This window comes from Mustela erminea, chromosome 2 (assembly GCF_009829155.1).
Source record: "Mustela erminea isolate mMusErm1 chromosome 2, mMusErm1.Pri, whole genome shotgun sequence".
NCBI lineage: Eukaryota > Metazoa > Chordata > Mammalia > Carnivora > Mustelidae > Mustela > Mustela erminea.
In genome coordinates this window covers 94,826,974-94,850,622 of record NC_045615.1, presented here as the reverse complement: position 1 = coordinate 94,850,622, position 23,649 = coordinate 94,826,974, and the positions used below count along the sequence as shown (strand labels likewise).

The 23,649-nt window shown below is 44.4% G+C and overlaps 1 protein-coding gene across 3 annotated transcripts in view; it reads left to right on the top strand.

Annotated features, from left to right (window-relative positions):
• The window catches only part of RNF150 (ring finger protein 150), a 306,711-nt gene that overhangs the window by 209,502 nt on the left and 73,560 nt on the right, over positions 1 to 23,649 (top strand). For all 3 annotated transcript variants that reach the window (XM_032333473.1, XM_032333470.1, XM_032333472.1), the window contains exons 5-6: positions 1,099 to 1,195; positions 9,566 to 9,776. In XM_032333473.1, the coding sequence (XP_032189364.1) occupies positions 1,099 to 1,195; positions 9,566 to 9,776 (308 nt within the window). The remainder of the gene's footprint in view (positions 1 to 1,098; positions 1,196 to 9,565; positions 9,777 to 23,649) is intronic.

Here is a 23,649-nt window from a genome sequence, read left to right as displayed (position 1 = left end):
AACACAAAGAAAAGTTAGAACTGTTAGAAAGGAAGAAGACGAAGGTGAGAGAGAGAGTAAACATATTCCAGGAATGGTGCTGCGCTGAGGATGCGGTCAGGGTGGACGGAATTTCCTGCAAAGCCCTCCTACTTCAGGCAGACCATTCGCTCTCATCTTGCCCCAGGCAGGAAGTTCTATCTGCTTCTGCTGGTGGCCCGGCGTCTTGCGAGTGAGAAGAAAAGCTTCTGACTCGAGAAGTCCCTGCTGATCTCTTGGGCCCCTGGAGAGCCAAGTTGAGTGAAAGGTCAGTTAGGAGGCCCCCCTCTTGCCCGTCCTGAGCGCCCCACTTCTGCTGGTATGCAGGGAAGGCCCACGGGCCTGGAGCATGGGCACGGCAGGGGCCATGAGTGCATCAGCTGTACAAACAGTAAAGGGTACAGGACGGTTCAGCCCGGCTTCTGCTTCGGCAGCCAGCAGTCATCACAACGTAAAATGTCATCTGTGTTATGAAATGCTTCCAGGAGCTCTGCTGCCCTTCTGTGTGACAGCCCAAGTATTAATGGAAACAAGGCTTTATTTTGCAGTTGTCTTCTGACTGTGAAAAAGAGAAACTTTGGATTTAGTTGCAGGTAATCTTTCTCTCTCTCTCAAGGTCTATCCTCAAAAGGTCCGGGCAGGCCTCCCTGCTTCCATTCTTTCCCACTAAGCCTTCTTCCTACTGAGAAAGAGCAAAATCTCTCTGTGTCTCCATTCTCTACATTTTCTGAAACTTGGAAGACTCCGTTGTGAATCCCAGAGGACAGTCCTGGGATCCAGACAAAGTCTGACTGTATTAGCAACCGGGTATGAGAGGCAGCTCCCAGGCCCATGGAGCCAGGAGATGGAGGTTTGAGTCTCGGCTCTGCCTCTGCACATCAAGTGACCTTGGACGAGTCTCTGGGCTGTGGTGGACTAGGTCGTCTCTGCGCAGTCGAGTGACCTTGGATGAGTCCCTGGGCTGTGGTGGACTAGGTCGTCTCCGCGCGGTCGAGTGACCTTGGACGAGTCTCTGGGCTGTGGTGGACTAGGTCCCCTCCGCAGTCGCCGCCGCTCTAAGATGTGTGGTTCTCATTGCAGGCATCTTTTCCACAAGTCCTGCGTTGACCCCTGGCTTCTAGACCATCGCACCTGTCCCATGTGCAAGATGAACATTCTTAAAGCCCTAGGGATCCCGGTAAGCACAGCCCAGCCTACAGCATCGTGATGTGTGTCTTTCTGCATTACCCCCAAAGCAGGGAGAAAACCACACACCCGGATTTTCTCTGATCCCTCCTCGGCACAGCGGGGGGTGTCATCTGATGAGCCCCCAAGAGAACGCCCATGTCTGAAAACATCTGTCCTCTCACTTTCTCTCAGTCGGAGAACACCACGACCCTCTCACCACTTCCCCGCCTGTGACTCGAGATGCTGCTTCTGCAGCGTGTAGGCTTCTCCCCTGGGCTCTGGGTGTGAGTGCAGGCAGGACCCAGCAGAGGCAGGATGGTCCTGGTGCCCAGTGCTTGCCTCCTGTGGCATTACTCACAGCATTGCCTGCAAGGGCTTCTGCATGCCGACTTTCTGAGGCTGCCCTTCTCTGGAAAAGTCTGAAGTGCCCAGCTTTCCCGGGAAAGGAACTCTTCTGAACAAGGGGAAGGAAAGTCAGCCACTGGGAACCTGGCGCAGAGCCTCTGCTCATCTCAGGTCTCTGCAGAGACCTTGAGTGAACAGGAAGGCGGAGCCAGCACCCCTTCACTCTAGAGCTACCGTCCCATTTGTGCCCTCAGTTATGTGTTTATAAAATGTAGTCTCTCCCCCAGCGCAAGGAGAACCCCACCAGCTGGTCGGCTCGCTGCTCCGGGGAAGGACTTTCCCAGGACCATATTCAAGCAAAGCCACAGTTGATGGCTGGTGAGGCACCAGCTGCTGCGGTGAAGGCAGGAAGCAAGCCAGGCCACCAAATCCGAGGGCTGCACAGAGATGTGAAAAAAAAAACGCTGGCACTGTCTAAAAGCAGCTAGACAAACAGGATACGGAGGCCAACCTCCTCCCCATCCCCTCTGCTCTGCTGCAGCCTCTCTCTTGTCACTTCTCACCACTAAGGGCAGAGAATAAAGAGAATGTTAAGGGTCCCAAGATAGCACTGAAGAAGAAAGGATCAGATATCAAAGGATCCCTTTAATGCCAAAGGGCTAATTATCCTAGGACTATCAGAGTGGCTCTGTTGGAGAGGGCACACCTGAAGACTCGGAGGTCAGGCATTGGCTGAATTTTCTACCCGGTAGCAGCTGCGTCCATGCCAGCTGTGTGCTATTTTTCATGGCTGGTACACCAAACACAAATCAACTCATGTGACTGTGGCTTTGAGCTAGATTTTGAAAGCCAATGCATTAAATTTTCAGACCAGAGTTGTAAATGCATAATGCGTTCAAGGTGAAAGTCAATTACAGTGGACGTGAAATATTACCAAGCACCCAACCTCTCTACCAGACATTGGGAGCTTAGAAAATTGAACTCAGGGTTTGCACTTCTCACATTGCTAGCTGCAGCAGATTCATACGGGGGAGCCAGGAAATGTATATACGTGTGTGCTTGCATGTGTGTGTGTGTGTGTGTGTCTTTAGTCTCCAACATCTGCAGAATACTTAACAATGAAAGAGAGAGTCACATTATCTGACCCAGTTCCTATTCCTCAGGATGTTCTCGAAGCTCCTGAATGTCTATCCCAGTGCTTCTTGGTCAGAACAATGAAACCAAACCACTCCTGGTAGTTAAGTTTTGTACTAAATAGCATTTGACTTCAGACTTTGCCAGAGGTGGTAGGACTTCTCCAGAAGGTACTTGAGAAGGAGTTGAGAATAAATACTGTTTTTAAAATAGAAGTATTGGGTGGCCTTTGGGCTTATTTCCAAAATTAATAACATTTTCACTTTTAGGAGTTTTTTTTGTTCATGGTTCCATGCTGACCAAGTACGGAGGATGGGATGTTATTTAGCACACTGGACTTAAGAAACATAAACATGGGTAGCATCTTTTGGATTTTACCAGGGAGCTGGACAGGAACATGACATGTATCTGAGCTCGACCTAGAGAACAGAACATCCTCTGGGAAGAAGAAAGCCTGTGGGCTACTTCTCAGGAAGCACCAAGGCATCTGGCTACCCTCTCGCCTCTCTAAGACTTTTCTGTTTTTTTCCTAGAGGATGACACTGAAGTCGGGATCTGGGACGAATTTGGAATGTTGTTCCACTCTATACTTCGCCCCTGGGTAGCAGCACCATGCCTAAACTCCAAAAAGATGATGTTTTATTGCATTTGTTTAACTTCCCCTGTCACTGGACAAGCTCACAGCCTTCTCAATTAGTATATACTTCCTATAGCTAACTGAAACCCTTTGTATGCTGCTTACAGAGACTGTTTCATATGTTTTCTAAATTGCTTATATTCATTCCATTCTTCAGGAAAATTGACAAGAGCTTGTCAGTCTCTAACAGTTAGTGCCTATTGGTTCTTATCTCTGTAGCCCTTTCATGTGCCAAGTTGATCAATACATGTCTTGAGGCCTCATTGCCCTTCAGAGTCTGAAGGCTGCTGGTCACAGAATCGTATTTATGAAATTCAGTCTAGTCCTCCTTTGCACAGTGCCCGCTCACCAAGGCCTCCGTGGTCATCTTGGCCAACTGAGCTGTCCAGTTACAGGTGGTAAGGGTTTTTTTGGGCTCGATTTTGGTTTGGTTGACTTTAACTGAGTATCCTTGTACGCACCTGTGCTATAAGGCAAGTCCATGTAAGTTGAAAGCTGGAACCTGGGGACATTTTCATTTTGTAAGGGGATATCTCTCAAATGAGCTAAAGAACGAAAGCTTGCTGATTATGAAGTTCCCATTACAGTGGGTATCTGTCTTTATTACATGTTACCAAGAGAAACAAAATACTGGGGTGCCTGGGTGGTACAGTGAGTTACGCATCCTACTCTTGATTTCAGCTCAGGTCATGATCTCCGGGTTGTGAGATCGAACCCTTCATTGTGAGTTCTGCTTGGGATTCTCCCTCTTTCTCTCTGACCCTCCCCCTGCATGCACAGTCTCTCCTCTCTCTCAAATAAATAAATAAACCTTTAAGAGAGAGAGAGAAATAAAATACTGACTGTAAAGGGGCAGGGGGCCCTTTCTTTTCTTTTTTTTCTTTTTTAAGATTTAATTTATTTATTAGACAGAGATCACAAGTAGGCAGAGAGCAGCCTCCCTGCTGAGCAGAGAGCCCAGTGCAGGGCTCGATCCCAGGACCCTGAAATCATGACCTGAGCCGAAGGCAGAGGCTTAACCCACTAAGCCACCCAGGCGCCCGCAGGGGGCCCTTTCTTGTCTGAAGTGTTTTCACCCCTTTATCTACACAACAGTGCTTCATGTTACTTTCTCTCCTGTCAGGTCTAGGTGTGTCTTTGTAGATGACAGAACAGAGGTCTCAGTGAGTCCTCCTACAAGGTACTGTGTCACCCAGGCCTTTCGTATCCCAGCAAACACCTTCTCCTATCACTCTTGTCCTGACATGAATAGGATAATAGTTATTAAATGGAAATTCCATGTAGCTGGGATATTCCCAAGTTCCTGACTGTTTAGAGATTGATTTATTTGAGGTGTTTCCCCATGGTCACCTGAATCTGAAGACCTATACCGTATTCATTCGCAGATGGTATTTGACATCTCTGCTAAACATATGACTGTAATTTCTCTTAGAGATCTATAAATTGGGTTTCTTTTCAAAATATCTATTTGATGAACTACTTAGGGTGGACATAAAATGTGAGTTTCTGTAAATTGTGGTCTATTAAATATTATACCTAAGCTAAATTATTCACACGTGCCACCATTAACAATCTCACTGAGCTAATTAGCTCTTTCTCTTTTCCCCTTCTGTTAAGGATATAATACTGATCTTACTAGTCCACAAAGTAAAAGAGAACACTCTACATCAAAATCAATAACTTTTTTTAAGAAAAGAAAAGAATAAAACAAATGAACGATATCAACAAGAGAAGTCAACTTTTTGAAAAATATGTCAGTTGTTACCACATCTACAACTGCATCCAGATGCTTTGGATGAAAGACCGACCAGCACAGTATTCTCCTGATGAAATCTTTTCTTCCTTGACACCCCACACACAATCAGTTTTGCTTTTAAGGGTTTTTATATACTGTAGGGGAAGAAAAAAACATGGTTTTTCCTTCTACCCTCCTAGGTTCTCCTGCTGGGGTCCTATAAATGAGACTAGAAAAAGATTACCACGAGAAGAGGCCCTTGGGTGGCCCAGTAGGTTAAGCGTCTGCCTTCAGCTCAGGTCATAATCCTAGGGTCCTGGGATCGAGTCTCACATTGGCCTCCTTCCTCTGCAAGGAGCCTGCTTCTCTGTCTCCCTCCGCCTGCTGCTCCCCCTGCTGTGCTCTCTTGCTCTCTCTGTCATGTAAACAAACAAACAAGTAATAAACAAATAAACAAGATTTTCAAGAGAAAAACAACCAGACATTTATTTACTCACATGTGCGTTGTCCATTCATACAGGAGTGTGTAGGGATGAGCAAATCAAAGGGGCGGTCAGAACTTGGACATAGCATCTTCATGAAAGAACAAAGTTTTAGAGAAGTGATAAGACAAAGGAAAGGGACCTTGAGCTTCTAGGGCAGCAGATTCTGAGGAAGTACATATATGAGGGAAACTAATGGCAGATAAGAGCGTGGTAATGAGGTATGTTATTACAGACCCATTTGGCATCAACTCTCAGACTCTGGTAATAAGAATGTTCTTCTCTTCCTGGTACGAGGAGGAACGCCACCTTTACAAATTTGTGTCCTACTTTTAGGCAGATGGGAGGACAGAGACCATTTCTTTATCTGCTTCTTCTCGACTGTGTTTAACTCAAAATAATCTTTTTTTTTTTAAGATTTTATTTATTTATTTGACAGACAGAAATCACAAGTAGATGGAGAGGCAGGCAGAGAGAGAGAGAGGGAAGCAGGCTCCCTGCTGAGCAGAGAGCCTGATGCGGGCCTTGATCCCAGGACCCTGAGATCATGACCTGAGCCAAAGGCAGCAGCTTAACCCACTGAGCCACCCAGGCGCCCAAACTCAAAATAATCTTTATGCCAACAGTGTATTTGGGGTGACACATTCTGCTGCCCTTGAACAGCATACCTTACCTCTGCACAGAACCCGATCATTTTTAAAAGCATTTTCTCAAATCTTCCCTTCATTGATCTAGGGCAGATACTAACATTGCCAGCTTCTCATAGTAGTAAACTGAGACTCCGATATAATACTCAAATGGGTATTTGCTGAGCACCTAATAATTGTCAGACACTATGTGAGGGCTTGGAATTTAAGATCAACATGATGTAGTGGCTTCACTCTAAAAAGCTTATGTCCCATTTATATGTGGGATCTAAAAACTGAGCTCATAGAAACAGAGAACAGACTGGTAGTTGCCAGAGGCCAGAGGTTGTGGTGGGGGTGGGGTGGGGAGGGTGAAGGTGATCAAGTTATAAGATAAATAAATCCTGGGGGTGTAAGTTGCAGCATGGTAACAATCTTGTATTATATATTTGAAAGTTGCTAAGAGTGTAGATCTTAAAAGTTCTCATTACAAGAACAAACGTGTAACTATATGGGATAATAGATATTGACTAAACCTATGTGTTCATCATTTTCCAGTGTATATGTGTGTATCAAATCATCCTGTTGTCTAAGCTACCCCACTGTTACATGTCAATTAGATCTGAATAAAACTGGGCAGAAAAGAAAGCTTGTGGACTAGTAGAGAGAGACAAAGACAAGCACAGTTACAAATAAACCATAAATGCCTACAAAGTATCACAGTAGGGAGGATGCTATCTGCGAGGGAACGCCACTTGGAAAGGTGCCATTTGGCCTGGGAATTGAAGGATGGTTAGGAATTCACCATGGTTATTTGGAGACCTAGAGAAAGAAAAGGGGGTGGGGTGATGGGGGCTGAGCAGAGCATTAGCTAAAGCCCTGAGATAGTGATTATATGGTCTGTGTTTCCAAGGGCTGAGGGGAGGTCAGAAAAGCTGGCTGGGGTGAGGGTGTAGAGACCCTGTTTTGCCCCAGTAAGGACGTTATAATTCATTCTTTAAGAGAAAAAAGAACCATACTTTTTTTTTTTTAAGATTCTCTTTATTTATTTGAGAAAGTGAGAGAGAGAAAGCATGAAGGGGGAGGGTCAGAGGGAGAAGCAGACTCCCCATTGAGCAGGGAGCCCAACATGGGACTCTATCTTGGGATTTGATCCTGGGACTCCAGGATCATGACCTGAGCCAAAGGCAGAGGCTTAACCCACTGAGCCACTCAGGTGCCCCATTTTTTGTTTGTTTGTTTGTTTGTTTGTCTTTTTTTTTATGATTTTATTTATTTGACAGACAGAGATCACAAGTAGGCAGAAGGACAGGCAGGGGGGGCAGGGAAGCAGGCTCCTTGCTGAGCAGAGAGCCCAATGCAGGGCTAGATCCCAGAACCCTGGGATCATGACCTGAGCTGAAGGCAGAGGCTTAACCCACTGAGCCACTCAGGTGCCCCATTTTTTGTTTGTTTGTATGTCTTTTTTTTTTTTAAGATTTTATTTATTTGGGGATATTTATTTATTTATCTCCGTCTCTCAAACAAATAAGTAAAGTCTTTTTAAAAAAAAGATTTTAGGGGCGCCTGGGTGGCTCAGTGGTTTGGGCTGCTGCCTTCGGCTCGGGTCATGATCTCAAGGTCCTGGGATCGAGCCCCGCATCGGGCTCTCTGCTCTGCAGGGAGCCTGCTTCCCTCTTTCTCTCTCTCTCTCTCTGCCTGCCTCTCTGCCTACTTGTGATCTCTGTCTGTCAAATAAATAAATAAAATCTTTAAAAAAAAAAAAGATTTTATTTATTTGACAGACAGAGATCACAAGTAGGCAAAAGGACAGGCAGAGATGAGGGGAGGGGAAGCAGGCTCCCTGCTGAGCAGAGCCCTGGGATCATGACCTGAGCCAAAGGTAGGCGCTTAACCCACTGAGCCACCCAGACACCCCTGTTTGTTTGTCTTTTAAAGAGTGCTCTGGTGAGAAAGTAGAGAATGGAATATACCAGGAAGGGAACTGTAAGGAAATAGGGAGGCTGGAAACAGAGAGAGAAAATTCATAACGTGCCCAGTGTTAAGATCTCTACGTTTAGTAAACATGGTAGGTTGGTCATTCCACGAACTGACTTCTGATAACTTGAGTTTCCATGAATTGGCTCACTTTCCATAGAGATGAAGAAGGTGAAATGAGCTGAATTTGAGTGTTTTATGAGGTTGATGGAAATTTCCAGCTGACTATTGGAAACACAGGTGTGCAGCTTGGGAGACTGGTGTAAGAGTAGAAAGTTAGAACAAGAGTCCCCCACTTTGGGCTCCTTGCTTTGTGCTCCCAGTGAGTCCATGGGTTATAGATTTTCCCTTCGGGTGAACTTCACACACAGTGTAGTCATTATGATGTTAATTTAATCGGTGCCAATCTAGAATTTTCCTCACCTAATCCTGCCTGACCTGATCTGCATCCATTACGAGTGCAAAACCAAATTTAATTCATAGCTATTCTTAATATATCTCAACACTGTATCTCTGCAACACCATCTTTTTAAAATAATTTTGGAGGTTAGAAAGAGGCATGACAACTGAAAATCATCTTAAAAGTTGTTTGTGGAAGACATATAAATATATTCAATACTATTTCAAATAACAGAACTAAGGCCAAAGAGAAAAACTTGCAATGGGTAAGATTTTGCCCCATGGTAGAATAGTCTAACAAGGCTAGCCAACACAGGGTGCCTTGTAAAGCAGAAAGCTCCCCATTTGTTTGTTCTTCAAGTGAGGCTGTCAGAGATCTGACGATGAGGGCCTGGAGGGAGACAAGTCTTGCAGGGAGTGGATCGTTAAGCCAGAGGGCATCACCCTGATTTTAGGATAGTAAAGTTTTCACTTAGAGGATTTGACAAACGTATGATCAGTTTGCATGGTAAGTAAATAGGTTATTTTTTACAGCTGGCTTTTGGCTCATGTTTAACCACCACAACAAAAATAGCCTCACCCTGTGGCTTTGTGTGTCTCTCTACTAAACAGTTCACCATGAGTCAGATTCTGTGCCTTTTCTCTACTCTACTGTCATCAGTGCATTTGCAAACAATGCATGGGTCTTTGGGGATAATTATCAGCTGTCAACTACACACTATATGAGGAGTACACACTATATGTAAGGAAGGACTATCATTATAAATAAATGCCATGTCCCCCTCCATTATATTAATATATGAATATTTCTTCTCCTGGAATTAAAATGTTCTCTCTAAATCTAAGTGGAACCCTTGGAAAGGAAATTCTGAAAGTGGTTTTCAAGTTAATTAGAGAAACTATAATAGAAAAATTTTTTAAGTGATTCAGGAAGAGAACCATAAAGGACTTGGTTTTCCATTGAGACAAAAGACTTAGGCTGTGAACATTTCATCTCTAACTTGATGACCAACACTAAGGGCAGATCCTTTTCTGTTCATATTAGCCCAATGCCGACTGCATAGATGACTTGCCCACCGACTTCGAGGGATCTCTAGGAGGCCCACCCACCAACCAGATCACAGGCGCGAGCGACACCACTGTGAATGAAAGTTCAGTCACCCTGGACCCTGCCGTCCGGACAGTGGGAGCCTTGCAGGTGGTCCCGGATACAGATCCCATCCCGCAGGAAGGAGAAGTCATCTTTACCACTAACAGTAAGTTCTGCTCTGCTTAGAAGTTCCATGGTCCACAGGGTTGTCACCACATGGGAGTTAGAAAAAGACTACTTTTCCTCAAGAAGAAAACAAGTGGACTGAGTGTGCAATGTTGCCAGGCTGAACAGTCATACCTGACAGACCTTTAGAAGCCCATCGCTTTCCAGGGGCGGATGGCCCCTCTGCCTGTGTGTCTTGCCTGCTCGCGCACGACAGTGTGTCATACCCCGTGGTACCTGAGGCAGGTAGGGCGCTGGTTCTAGTCCAGGGAAGGGCAAGTGAAAAAAGCAACCGCAGGGCATGCGGGATTGGGCTAGGGCACTACCCTGCTCACTGTGTGTGTGTGTGTGTGTGTGTGTGTGCTTGAGAGAGAGCATGCACATGGCTGTATGAGCTGGTCCCAGCTATATGCCGGAAGGTTCTCTCCCCTGTTGCCCCCGGACTCAGATGTAAATGGCATTCCTTCAGGTGGGTGTTTTTAAAGTCCAACCTAAACGTCCTGTAAGTGGTGGCACATTCAAGTATCTTCTGGATTTCTTCCCCATCCTCCACATATATTCTGATGCCCGTTCTAGTTGATTGCAGTTATAAAAATATTAGAAAGCTGGATTAGCGTCAAGATGGAAGCTCGCACCTAAAGTATCTGCTCTTAAGTCTTATAGAGGAAAGAGAAAAGCTTCAGGAGTTTTAAGAAAACTAGCATGCAAAGTAACTTTGGTTTAAGGTTTAAAAGGTGGGTGGATATCAAGATGTGAAAATAAGGTGTATTGTTTCTCCTGATAGAAGTAACCTATTCAGTACTGAAAATTTGGAAATGGAGAAAAGCAGATTAAAGCCACTGGGAATATTGCCTTTTAATAAGTTCTTTTTTTACATATTTGTGGTATTTGTAGAATTTGTAAAATTATTTAGACTGAAATGTAAAGATAAGCCTTTTTTTCTAATGAAGAAATTAATGAACCTTATTGTTGAAAGGTTGAAACATGAAGAAAAGAATTAAAAATGAATGCAAAAATCACTCAGTACCCCACCTGGAAATAATCACGCTTAACATTTTGGTGTATTTCCTGATAATCTCTTATGGGATAGTTGAGACATTACCATAGTGGCTGAATATGGAGTGTTATAACTGTAGAACTTGCGGAGGTCCTCAATAGACAGTAACTTCAAGAGGAACTTGGTAGCAAATATGCCCCCACACAGTTTATTAGTCTTGAGTGGATAAGAATTTTGACTTTGAAAACTTGACTTTTAGAAGCATAATGACTTCAACATTGAAAAAATGACCTTTAAACATTCGAAGTCCTGGGGTGCCTGGGTGGCTCAGTGGGTTAAAGCCTCTGCCTTTGGCTCAGGTCAGGATCCCAGGGTTCTGGGATCCAGCCCCGCATGGGGCTTTCTGCTCAGTGGGAAGCCTGCTTCCCTTCTTCTCTCTGCCTGCCTCTCTGCCTACTTGTGATCTCTGTCTGTCAAATAAATAAATAAAATTTTTTTAAAAATTCAAAGTCCTTAGAGACAGATTCACTCCCTTTATTTTGAAGGTCTAGGGCAGTGCTGTCCAGTATTAATATAATGTAAGTCACATATGGAATTTCAGATTTTCTATCATCACAGAAAAAATATAGGTTCAGTTCATTTTAATGATCTATTTAACCCCATATACTCAAAATATTCTGCATTCTTTCTTTTGTATTAACTCCTCAAAACCTGGTGTGTGTTTTATATTTATAGAACATCTCCGTTTGAACTAGCTACATTTCAGGTGCTAATGGCTACCCTACCAAAGAGCACAGACCTAGACTCCTAGTCATTTTCGGGAGAGAAGAACCTTAAAAGTAATTGAATCTTTACCCCTGATAAACTTCTAATTTTTAACTTGAGAGAGTCATGGCCCAGAAGAGTAAGTGGCTGACGCAGGTCAAATGATAAGTTCCCTTTTCAAAGGTACAGGATCATCCTGTAATTTTTCTGTTTATTGACATCTTTGTTTACCGTTAGACACTTCACTGCGCATTGTCTCTGTGAAGTATATTGGAAGGCCTGATAGACCTTTTGCTAGCAGTTTGAAAACACCATAGCTGTCCTCAAGCCTGTAAAGACCCAACCAAATATGGGTCATCTTCCTTGCCATAAAATATTATTTCATTTTCAAGAGAAAATGTGTCATCTGTGAGATTCCTTATTCTTTTTTTTTTTTTTTTTTGGGGGGGGGAGGAAATGGATTTTTATTTTTAGTTATTTATTTTTAGTTATTTATTTTTTTATTTTATTTTATTTTTTATAAACATATAATATATTTTTATACCCCGGGGTACAGGTCTGTGAATCGCCAGGTTTACACACTTCACAGCACTCACCATAGCACATACCCTCCCCCATGTCCATAACCCCACCCCCCTTCTCCCAACCCCCCTCCCCCCAGCAACCCTCAGTTTGTTTTGTGAGATTAAGAGTCACTTATGGTTTGTCTCCCTCCCAATCCCATCTTGTTTCCTTTATTCTTCTCCTACCCCCTTAGCCCCCATGTTGCATCACCACTTATTTTTTTTTTTTAAGTAGGCTCCATACCTAGCATTGAGGCGGACAATGGGCTCACACTCACCACTGTGAAATCAAGACCAGACCCAAGACCAAAAATTGGACACTTAACTAAGTGAACCACCCAGGCACCCCAAGGTGAATTTTTAAATTGAAAGGGTGATTTGTTTTCTGAAAGAAAGGCAGGTTTAAAGGAAAGCCACAGGGGGCATCTGGGTGGCTCAGTCAGTCAAGTCAAGGATTTCTGCTCAGGTCATGGTCCCTGAGATCATGACCTGAGCAGAAATCCTTGACTTGAGATTCCTTATTCTTGAAGGTGGATACGTGCTTCCTACATCTCCGTGAAGCCCAGATGACAAATGGAAAGGCATAACTTGTGCGCTAAAATACATCCAGAACTGAAATACAGGATCCTGATCTGCACCCGTGTAATTCGTAATCTCAAAACTGTTTTTTGCCTAAAACAGACTCAGAGTGTTGAGCCCATGGCAGGCACTCAGTAGATGTGTCCAATCCAATCCCGAAGCAGGGGGCTCCTGACCAAGAGAGGGAAATCTGTCAGGTCACTGTAGAGGAAGATACCGGCAGGTTTGAGGAAACAGGAAGCCTGAGAGCACCTCTGCGATCAGAAGCCTGACGGCACACAGGACTGTGGCTAGAGGGAACAGTCTCTTAGTATAGAAACTGAGGTTATTCTCAAACTGTTTTTCCTAGCCCTTTTATTTCTGGTTAGTTTTATTTATTGGGATCTAACAGAATATTCCAAACCTGGTCATTCTGACAAGGTATCAGTTGCTTTATATCACTCACCAAATAGCCATAGATTCCTTCAGGGGAGTCCTTTGCTGTATACAAGTTCGTCAATTGCCTAGTGCCCTAACTCAGATAACTGATCCACAAATGAACAGACACAGATGTGCGAATAAATGGGTGAAAAGATTCAAATTATCATCAACGCTGTTAGAACCAGGTCTAATGCTATCTAAAAAGAACGTGGCCGGAGATTTAAGTGTTGCTGGCCCACAATATTGCTGCAAATCACAAATCAGTAACCCAGGAGAGCTTGGACCTAACTCTGGTTCACGTTATCCTTTCCCACCTCACATCTCCGCAGACCCAGGAAATTACTAGATAATGAGGAAATAACCGTAGCTATCGAATACACCACACCACCCATGCACAGCACCCTTTAAAGCCTTATGAGGGAAATTTCACTTTCATTGTCGTTTTACGGACGCAGAAATGGAGACACAGAGAGATTAACCCTCCTCGCGTGCTCAGCCCTACCTCTGCTCCTCCTGTCTGGCAGATGGTGTTGGTGTGTGGTCGATCAGATGCACATAAAAGTCATTTCAGCACTCAAGGGGGGCGTGTAGAACAGATTGCCTGTAGAGTGAAGATGGAAAAATCTGGCATTAAAGGATCATCTCCAGCTCTCAGGAAAGGGAAAAGAGAAAATCATTTACACAGCAAAGGAAATCCAGACTTCTTGCAAGTCTAACATTTGGGAGGAAGATGAGCTCGTAGGCATTATCTTGAATGTTTCTGGCATTCCGCCTTTTAACAGCCTCACACGGCAGTCTCAAATCGCATGGTTTTTCCTGCATTAGCGCAAGGGGTCGTGCACTTGGATACTCAGATGTCCCTCACCGGTCTTTACCTGCATGCGTCCCAATTGCACCCCAAATAGACGTTACTTTCTGTCTCCCCAGGCCCAGTCTGCAGGTTTTTGGATTTGCTTCAGCAAGGGAAAAAAGTTCCTAAGGATAAAAAAAAAAAAAAAAAAAAAAAAAACCACAGCTAAACAAACAGTCTGTGTATTTGCAGACTCCAGACAGGAGCTAGAGAAAGACACAAGAGAAGACTCTATCACCACTCCCCAGAAACATTCAGTGCTACTCCACATCTGCTCAGGAGGGTCTGAAACCTTCCCTTTATTATTCAAGGAAGCTGCCTGTTTGCTTTATCTTGTCACTGACTGCACTGCACAGCTCCCGAGCACTGTCTCTTGGTCACACCCACCTGCCGCTCCCCTGTACCTTCCTGGGAACATGCCAGAATGTGTGTGGCTGGGAGACCTGGTCCTCAGATTGCCCAGAAGTTAAGCAGTACACGTGAATTATTATGTACTTGGCTGGCTGAAATGAAATACGGTATGGGATTCCTCCAGGAGACTTCTTTCGCTTTCTATTGACTCTGATCCTTGAGGGAAGCATGGTGCATCCTATGTATTCAGCAAACATGATGTGTGATGTGTTTAAAATGTACCTTTATTTTTGCCTCACTGCTGCTTTAAATGTACTGAGTGGGTATAATGGTCTCCTCCCCTGGGTGAAAATTCCAGCAGGCCTAGGAATTTTCTGCTCACTTCTATGGAACTGGCAGTTACCTAGTAGGGCCCTTTTCCCTGTAATTTCCATGCCTCAGGACAGGTGTATCTCTCTCTTTCTCAGAGGTCCCCCTGCCGCCCCAGCGCATCCACAGTCCATTTGCACCTGCTGTCTGTTGAAGTGCCCTTACCTTCTCGGCCCTTCTGGATAGGGCCCAAGCTGAGCTCAGTCCAGCTCTGGACCCTCACACATCATCTGTCCTGACAGCCCTCGCCAGACCAGCAGCTGTGTCTGGCCTCTGACCTCAAACAGGGCATCTGCCTCCTCTTTCTACCCTCCGGGCAGGAGAGAGACCTGAGTCCACAGTCCGCTTCAGGTTTTCAAAGGCTGAAATCAGTTCTCTCTGAGTCCCACCTCCAAAAACATATTTCAGAATCCCCTATAGGGTGCCCTCACTGGGCTTGATTGAGTGTGGGAGGTAGCCCTTCCGGACCCCTTTTGCTGAAGGGGCGGGATTCAGCAGGACCATATTCTCTCCTCAGACAATCTCTTTACCAGTTTCTCTACCTTCCTCTCCTTCTCTGCCCTATTATCTCAGAATGGGTGACGCAGTTAAGAGTCATAGAATAGCATGAGTGCTGTGAAATGTGTAAGCCTGATGATTCACAGATATGTACCCCTGGGGCAAATAATACATTATATATTCATAAAAATAGTTTTTTTAAAAATGACAAAATAGGTTCCCTTTTGTGTCTATTATACATCCAGCAGTGGGATGGGGAGCCAAGGGGTGGGTACATGTGGGACAGACTGTCCAGGCCCCTTCAGTAGAAACAGTCAGGAAGAGTCCTATGAGACTATGAGACTGCAAAAGAGTTAGTTTCTGGGGGCACCTGGGTGGCTCAGTGAGTTAAAGCCTCTGTATTCAGCTCAGGTCATGATCCCAAGGTCCTGGGATGGAGCCCCAGGTTGGGCTCTCTGCTCAGCGGGGAGCCTGCTTCCTCCTCTCTTTCTGCCTGCCTCTCTGCCTACTTGTGATCTCTGTGGGTCAAATAAATAAAATCTTAAAAAAAAAAAAAAAGAAGAAGAATTCGTTTCTGAATGTCCTGATGCTCTTTACTGGAGAGACCACATTCTTAGCTCAGACAGTTACTAAACTGTGGTCTCTTTTGAAAGAACCTGTAGATAGGTCAGCCTTTTTTTGGGGGAAAAAAAAGCTCATAGTCTTCAAAATGCATTCATGAGACAAAAATAATTGCTAAAGCACAGCTAAAACTGCAGCCCAGGGGGGAAAAAAGCCATTTATAGAAAAAAAAATAAAAAATAAAAAGCCTCCAACAGCTCCTGCTGCCATCCCAGGGAGCTCTCCAGAGATGCATTCTCCACCCTAATTACAGGAAAAATTTCCAAAAAGTTCATTCAGAGACTCATGTATGGTCTCTGGAATGATGTGCTTTCTCTGATTTGAGGGACTCAGTATAAGCCTTTCTGAGGATTCTTCGTTCCTAAAGACACATTCTCTTAAATTAGGCCAGGGGTGACATTCGCTCATTTTTTTTTTTTTTTAAAGTTCTTTGTTTACTATTTAGGAAATGGTGAAACACCCAGGACATCTATATTGCGAAGTTTTTAATGCCCCTAGCCTTGCTCTGACCTCAGCCTGAACGTGAAAATGAGACGGACTGTGCGTTCAGGACCTTTCCAGGGTACCCAGTTTCAAACCTCTTGAGTCTAAATAACGGAGAGAGAAAGGGGAGGGTTGGCGTGAGCATCCCATTTCTTTCTCAAATGTGCAGCTATGCTCTGCTATATTTGCAAAGCAGCAATTTCCAGGTTTTCTGTGAGTGCAAAATATATTGTTGCATCTAGAAATAAACACATCTGACTGAAGTCTTTCATTGTTTATGAGAGAGGACAAGAGTGAGTAGCCACGTCTGCGGTTGTGACTTGCATCAAAGCCTGAAATGGCACAGTAGCTACCCTTGACTCTGGATAAATATGCTGGCTGGAATCAGCAATGAAAATGATCTCCCGGGGGTGCCCATAAGAGTCACATTAGCCCGGGAGAGATGATTGCTTTGATTTATGGGGCTATTCCACCATGGCAGACAGCAGGATCCACCAACCATTTAGGAGCCTAGACGCCACTGTCATCTCTCCTGCAGGACACAGTTAAGCCACAGGTGGACTGCTTCTGTACAGAATAAAGCATTTGCAGATTGTGAGACGGCTCCCCACGATCATCGCCATGTCTCATCACGTGCCAGGCCCCCAGAACCACCTCACCCCATTGAGCCTAAGCCGCCCAGCTCACCAGCTCAGTGACAGCTTTGGCAGAGACACAGTTGTTCTGGAGAGGAAAGACTGTTGCCATTAAGTACATGCCTTGATCATCAAGTGACCCAAATGGCGACTGTCCAACCACAAGCCACCAGATTTTCCAGGATAACATTTCTCCTTGGGGCGCCTGAGTGGCTTATTCGGCCAAGCGTCTGCCTTCAGTTCATCCTGGGATCGAGCCCCATCTTGGGCTCCCTGCTCAGCAAATGGCCTGCTTCCCCCTCTCCCTCTGCTGTTCTCCCTGGTCATTCTTTCTCTCTCACTCCCTCTCAAATAAATAAATAAAACCTTTAAAAAATTTTTCGTTTAAACAAAAAACAACAACAACAAAAATTCCCCACATTTCTCCTTGATTAATAAACGTTTGCTAATTCAAGAAGGGCCACTCAGGAACTGGCTGCCAAGGTTTTCCTGTCTTGTGCCTCTGGTGCCTCTGACAGGAAGTACTGCAGACCTGTAGATTTGCAAACAGCCTGGAAGAGAATGAATCAACTTAGACCACAGATATATTGCCCCTTGGAGCACTCAGCCAGAGCGTGACACACACCATCCACACGGGGAAGAAACCTGTCTTCCTGAAACAAAGTAACTCCATCTCCAATTTGATGAATTTCTCCCAGGGCTGTCTGGCTCTGGGTGAGCATCTTGGCTCAGCAGCTGTGAGAGTGGGCTGGGGAAAGGACTGTTGATCAGACCTGCATTTTGCCAGACATTGTCATGCTGAACATGGATCTCAGCAGGAGGTGGCATCTGATGGCAGGAAACACAATTGACAGGTCAGCACTTTTTCAATATCTGAGAGGCGCGGAGGGCGAATAAGATAACATTTCTCTTTGCATTACAATTCTAAAGCATCTCATGAGGAAATTCCACTATTCAAAGATTAAGAAAGCAGAACAGGGGCGCCTGGGTGGCTCAGTGGGTTAAAGCCTCTGCCTTCAGCTCAAGTCGTGATCCAAGGGTCCTGGGATTGAAAACCCCCCCCCCCCCCCAGATCGGGCTTTCTGCTCAGCGGGAAGCCTGCTTCCTCCTCTCTCTCTGTCTGCCTCTCTGCCTCCTTGTGATTTCTGTCTGTCAAATAAATAAATAAAGCTTTAAAAAAAAAGAAAGAAAGAAAGAAAGAAAGCAGGAACAGCTGAAAATGCCTTTTGAATGACATAAGAATTGGCTCTGGAAACTCAGTCTCAGGGTACTCTAAGTTAAAATATTTTAGAAATGATATTCAGTGGTACAGGGGAAAAAATGCAACTAGCAGGACATTACTGGAGGTACTTGAAGTAAGAGGATATAAGGGAAATACCACTAGCTTGAGCCAGGAAATTTGGGTCGTAGTCTTCATTTGGACTCCAATTAGCTATGTGACTCTCGGCAAGTCACTTAGCCTCTCTGCACTTCCATTTCTTCACTTGTCAAATAAGGCATTTGTGTTAGCAGATGATTTTTTTCCTTTTTTTTTTTTTTTTAAGATTTATTTATTTTAGGGCACCTGTGTGGGAGCGATCAGTCAATTAAGTGGCTGCATTCAGGTGAGGTCATGGTCCCAGGGTCCTGGGATCCAGCCCCACATCGGGCTCCTGCTCAGCGGGGAGCCTGCTTCTCCCTCTACCCCTCCCCCCTGCAGTGATCTCTTTCTCTCACACTCTCTCTAAAATAAATAAATCTTATTTTATTTCTCTAAATATCTCTCTAAAATAAGATTTATTTATTTTAGAGAGAGAGAGAGAATGAGAGTGTGTGTGTGTGAGTAGGGGGAGGGGCAGACAGAGTCCTCAAGCAGACTCCCCACTGAGTGCAGACCTGGCCATGGAGCTAGATCCTATAGCCCATGAGATCATGACCTGAGCCAAAACCAAAAGTTGAATGCTTAACCAGCTGAGCTACCCAGACACTCCTAACAGATGATTTCTAAAATCCTTTCCAGTTCCATGACTCTATGATTAAAGTCAGACTCCCTCATGGCACCCTTCCAAGTCCCACTGGGAAAGGCTAAATCAAGATCTTGCATTCTCAATTACCAGCTCTTCTTGCTACCCTCCCCCTTCCAATACCACTAAGCCAACTAGCAAGGAACCGAGCCCCAGCTCTCTCCCCACTGCCACATTCTCCAAGACTGTAGACGGTCTTAGGAGATGCCACATCTGTCCACCTTTGAGTCAGATGCACAGTTGGAAGGACAGTGGGTGTGGACGGCTGGAATGACATTGCCAGAGCCGCAGTTCCCCTAGGAGCCCACCACACAGTGCACCCTGCACCCAGAATGTGAGAACTGTCTGCTCACAGAAGCTCTTAAGCTCTACTCACCTGGCTCTTATGGAGCCTTTAGTGGTGACTTTTAAAAGGATAGTTATGGCGGCATGTCACATAAACCAAAGTATTATGCAGAGCAAGTCTTGATTCTGCTTTAATCTGGATGCTAGGCAAGGGGAAAGACTACTTGGAAAAAAGCATTGAATTTCTTCAGTAGATAGGGGTGTTGGGGTGAAGTCTGTGTTTAGGTATTGATACGTACATGAATACACAGTTTGGAGTTTAGTTCCAACCACTGTACATATGATTTTTGTGTATTTATGATGCTTTTTATTTTTATAGTAGATACCACATATATCCTCATTTTCTCTTCTCAAGGAAGTAGTTTAAAAAAAAAAAATCCCTGTGACATTTTTTGGAAGTGGTATTATTTCCATTTAACAAACGAGGGTGCCAAGCCACAAGTACCACATTCAGAGTTGTTGGTCCCAAATCGAGGAAGAAAATCTCCCTCTGTGGACCCCCATTCCAGGGCAGGCTACACAGTGTGGCTCCATTCATGTATCCTTCGTGTAATTTTAACGGAAACAACTGATAATCACCGAAGAATAGCTCCAGTTCACCTAAATATTTTAGAACAAGACTGTTTTACTTGTCATTAAAATATTTAAGCACTAGATGTTTTATTAAGGATTTAGTTTAATTGGTTAACAAGTTGAATGCTAAAAATTAGATTCCCCTCTCTATTAGAAATTATGAGGCAGAAGCATGTTTTATAAATAACACTTAATTTAATAATTAATGCTAATCCGTTATTAAAGCAGTAAGAGTAAGGAATCTTATTATCGTCTTTCAAGGACCTGAGGCTTCCTCTCTCCTGGCAGAAAGGAATTCTTGGAATCCAATGATTGGCCATTCTAAGGTCTCAAAGCATAATTCACCCACAATATCATGTTCTGTCTTCATAATGTTCTTGGGCAGCAGAAGAAAGCAGGTATATCTACTCCAGAAGCAAAGAGGCGCTAAATCAAGTTCCTACTCTGGCCAAATTATCTTCCCATTACTGGACCACAGAGTTACACTGGTTCTCTGAGGAGAAATGTCAGGAAAGCTCACTTGTTCCAGTCTAATACTAGTACATAGTTAAAAATCTAGTGAAAGCATGCCCGTAGGAAGTGGTTGAAACTTGAGGGCATCAGGACTGATTTTCTTGGTGAAGGAACCATCTAGAATCAACTTGGGGTTTCTGCCTACCGGAGAGAGATTGAACCCACAAGTTTAGATCTGCTACCAAACAAAGTCCCACCAAAGGGTTTATAAAAAATAAAAACCTATGTGGGCACTAAGAACAGAGAAAAGTTTACAATAGACAACAGACCAACAAGTTCTGGGTGACAAATGAGTGAAAATTCACTTAGCAAAGTGGAGAAAGGCAAAATCTAAGAAGGGCCTCCTAAGGTAGATGCTGATAAGAACAACCAGTTTAGCACTCAGAACCCTGGGGATCCTCAAGGTGTAGGGCTCCAGATGCCCAGGAAGGCCAGGGTAGGGAGTGGTGCTCAAAAGAAGATGTAGTGATAGACCATGTAAAGAATATTTAGGCCCCTCCCCGCCATGCCCTTCTCCATCCTGAGCCATCTGCTGGTGGTCTTAGTCCCATAACAAGGTCCCTTCCCAGTTGCAAGCCCCACCCATGCACACTTAATCAGAGTGCTTCCTTGGTAAATAGAAGTGGAGAGCAAGGACGGCTAGAGAGTTATGAGTAGGCACTAAATCTAAGAGAGAGAGAGACCGCGACAAATAAAAACAAGGAGAAATCTCAAAGAAACCAAGAGAACTCAGAGCACAGAATTCTATAAGCTATAATTTGTGTCCTTACAGAAGAGATTATCTTGTAGGAGATACTGTTGAAATAGATACTGCGAGAAATAGGAATTTTCAGAGAATGAGAAGAATGCTCAGATACTAAAAAATATAGCAGAGAGACAATTCCCGGAGAATGATGAAAAGATAAAATGCTATTTGTCTTTTGAAACTATGTTCTTAGCATGAAAAAAAATTGATTTAAAAGTTATATTTAAAAATAAGAAAAATCAAAAAGGGTCATTTGACATACCATTGAAGACTGAATTCACTAATTGCATGTACATTTTGTATCAGCATCCCCTCTGCCCAAAATGTATTTTTTTACTACAGTGAAAACTAGGGCCTTGCATGACATACTTTGCTTCAGCAAATGTGCACGGTGCAAAACTTTTAAGAGTGTTTTCTTTTTCCCAGGCTACCCTTGTGTTATACTTGTAATATATGAACCTATGGGTTTATTAGATAAATTAGTGACCACGGGTTTTACCACAAAATTACTTCCTAGTGCTCAAGCCAGTAAATTGGGATTACCTCTGTTCCTTCCACTCTGTTTCCCTCTGTTGTAAACAGTCACCAAATGTTCAGTCTGCCTTTTAAACATCTGCCCATGGGCCATTTCCCTCTGCTGCTACTGTAACTCAAGACCCTATCCTCTCTTCCCTCCGTCCCTGCGGCAGCCACCACAACTCTCTGTCTCTAGCCTCAAACCCCACCAGTGTGTCCTCACCCTGCTTCCTGGAGAACCATCTGCAGAAATCTGATCTTGTCCCTGTTTTGCTCAAAACATTTTTATCGCCTGTGGGTTAAAAATCTCCAGCTGGGTAGCAGCATCTGTGCTTCTGGTTTCTAACCACTCCCACCAGGTACTTGACACACAGCATTTTCCAAGCCACTCGCAGCTCCAGACACACTGCCCCGGACCCTTCTCCCTCACCTGCCGAGTCGCGGAACATGTCCTCTGCTGTATTCGCTCAGATGCATTCTCTGCTACTCCACGCAGAATAGAATAGAATCTGGTGTTCCTTTTAGAATTCTCTTCTTCCAAACAATTATGTTACAGCTTCTTAAGAAAGCACCTGTCACCCCCACTGAATTTATCGGACCTTAAAATGTGTGAACTGTGGCTTTTCATCTTCATGTCCCAAAATCCAGCACAGTTTCAGGAATAACGTTAGACTCAATGAGCATTCATTGAATGAATGAGTGAATATGCTAAAGAATGTTAAAGAACTCAACAATAGCAATAGTTAGAAGCAGAGGCTGCATTGTGATATGCTTTTGTATTTTGTCTGCTAACAAAAAGAAAATACAGACATTCTTCCAAGGATCCTCAAGTTGGACCCAGGCAGCAGTGGACCAGCCTCCCTTATAGCCTGTTCCTCTGGGATGATTCTGTTCCCCTATCCCCATGTGACAGGGGCACCAATGCTACCTCAGTCCCCCACCGCCAGGAAGGAGGGAGACTAATGCCTCATGGAAATGGACTGATGATTTATTATTTATCATTATTGATATTGGACTGCACAGCAGAAACGGGGGACTGAAAGCAGCAGCGAGCCAAAGCGGCTTTAACAGCAGCGGAGGGGGATGTGGAGAAAGGCTCCTCTGCTTCACAGCCCAGCACTTTCTGCAGAGGCCTGGAAAGAACACAGCCCAAAGGCCCCAATGCTGGGACAGCTTGAAGGAAGCTCTTCCCTTTTTGCATGATACCATTGGCACTGCTCTTACTTCTTTTTTTTTTTTTTTTAAGATTTATTTATTTATTTGAGACAGACACAGATAATGACAGAGCTAGCAAGAAAGAGCACAAGCCAGGAGGAAAGGGAGAAGCAGACTCCCACTGAGCAAGGAGCCTGATACGGCTCCCAGGACCCTGGGACCATAACCTGAGCCAAAGGCAGATGCTTAACCACCTGAACCACCCAGGTGCCCCTGCTCTTACTATTTTATATTTGTCTGCGATGAGTGAAGTTAACCCTACTGAGAGAGAATCCAGGCTTGGAGGGGAGACCGGATGACTTCGGCATCAGGGATATCTGGGCTCAGATCCTGGCTGCTCACTGAGCCGGTAGCTGTGGCCAACTCAATTTCACATCCCTTAGCCTTCATTTCCTTTAGAATCATTCCAATAAAGTCCACCTCACCAACCCTTGTGAGGGCGAAATATATCAATGTATATGTAGCTGCCATTTCAGCGTGTGGCACTCAGGAAGTCCCACATGTTGCCTCTCCCCACCCACCCGGCACCTCTCCATGAGAACATACACTGGACAGTCACATCGCAGGTCCCTGTTAGTGCAGCTGGAATGTCCTCATGTTATAAAAGTATCTACAGAGCACCTTTCTCCGATAGACTCCAAGACCCTACAGCCGTAGCTTGTATCCTGAACTGTTTGCTCGTGGAGAGGAAAACGGACGTTTTCTTGCTCTTTTTCAATTACCAGAATGACTTTATGTCCCGAGCCAGAACTGCATGCTCTTTTTCGCTAATTGATCATCTGAGTACTACTGAGTTATAAACTGCAAGCTTTACGACCATGATCTCATAGAAA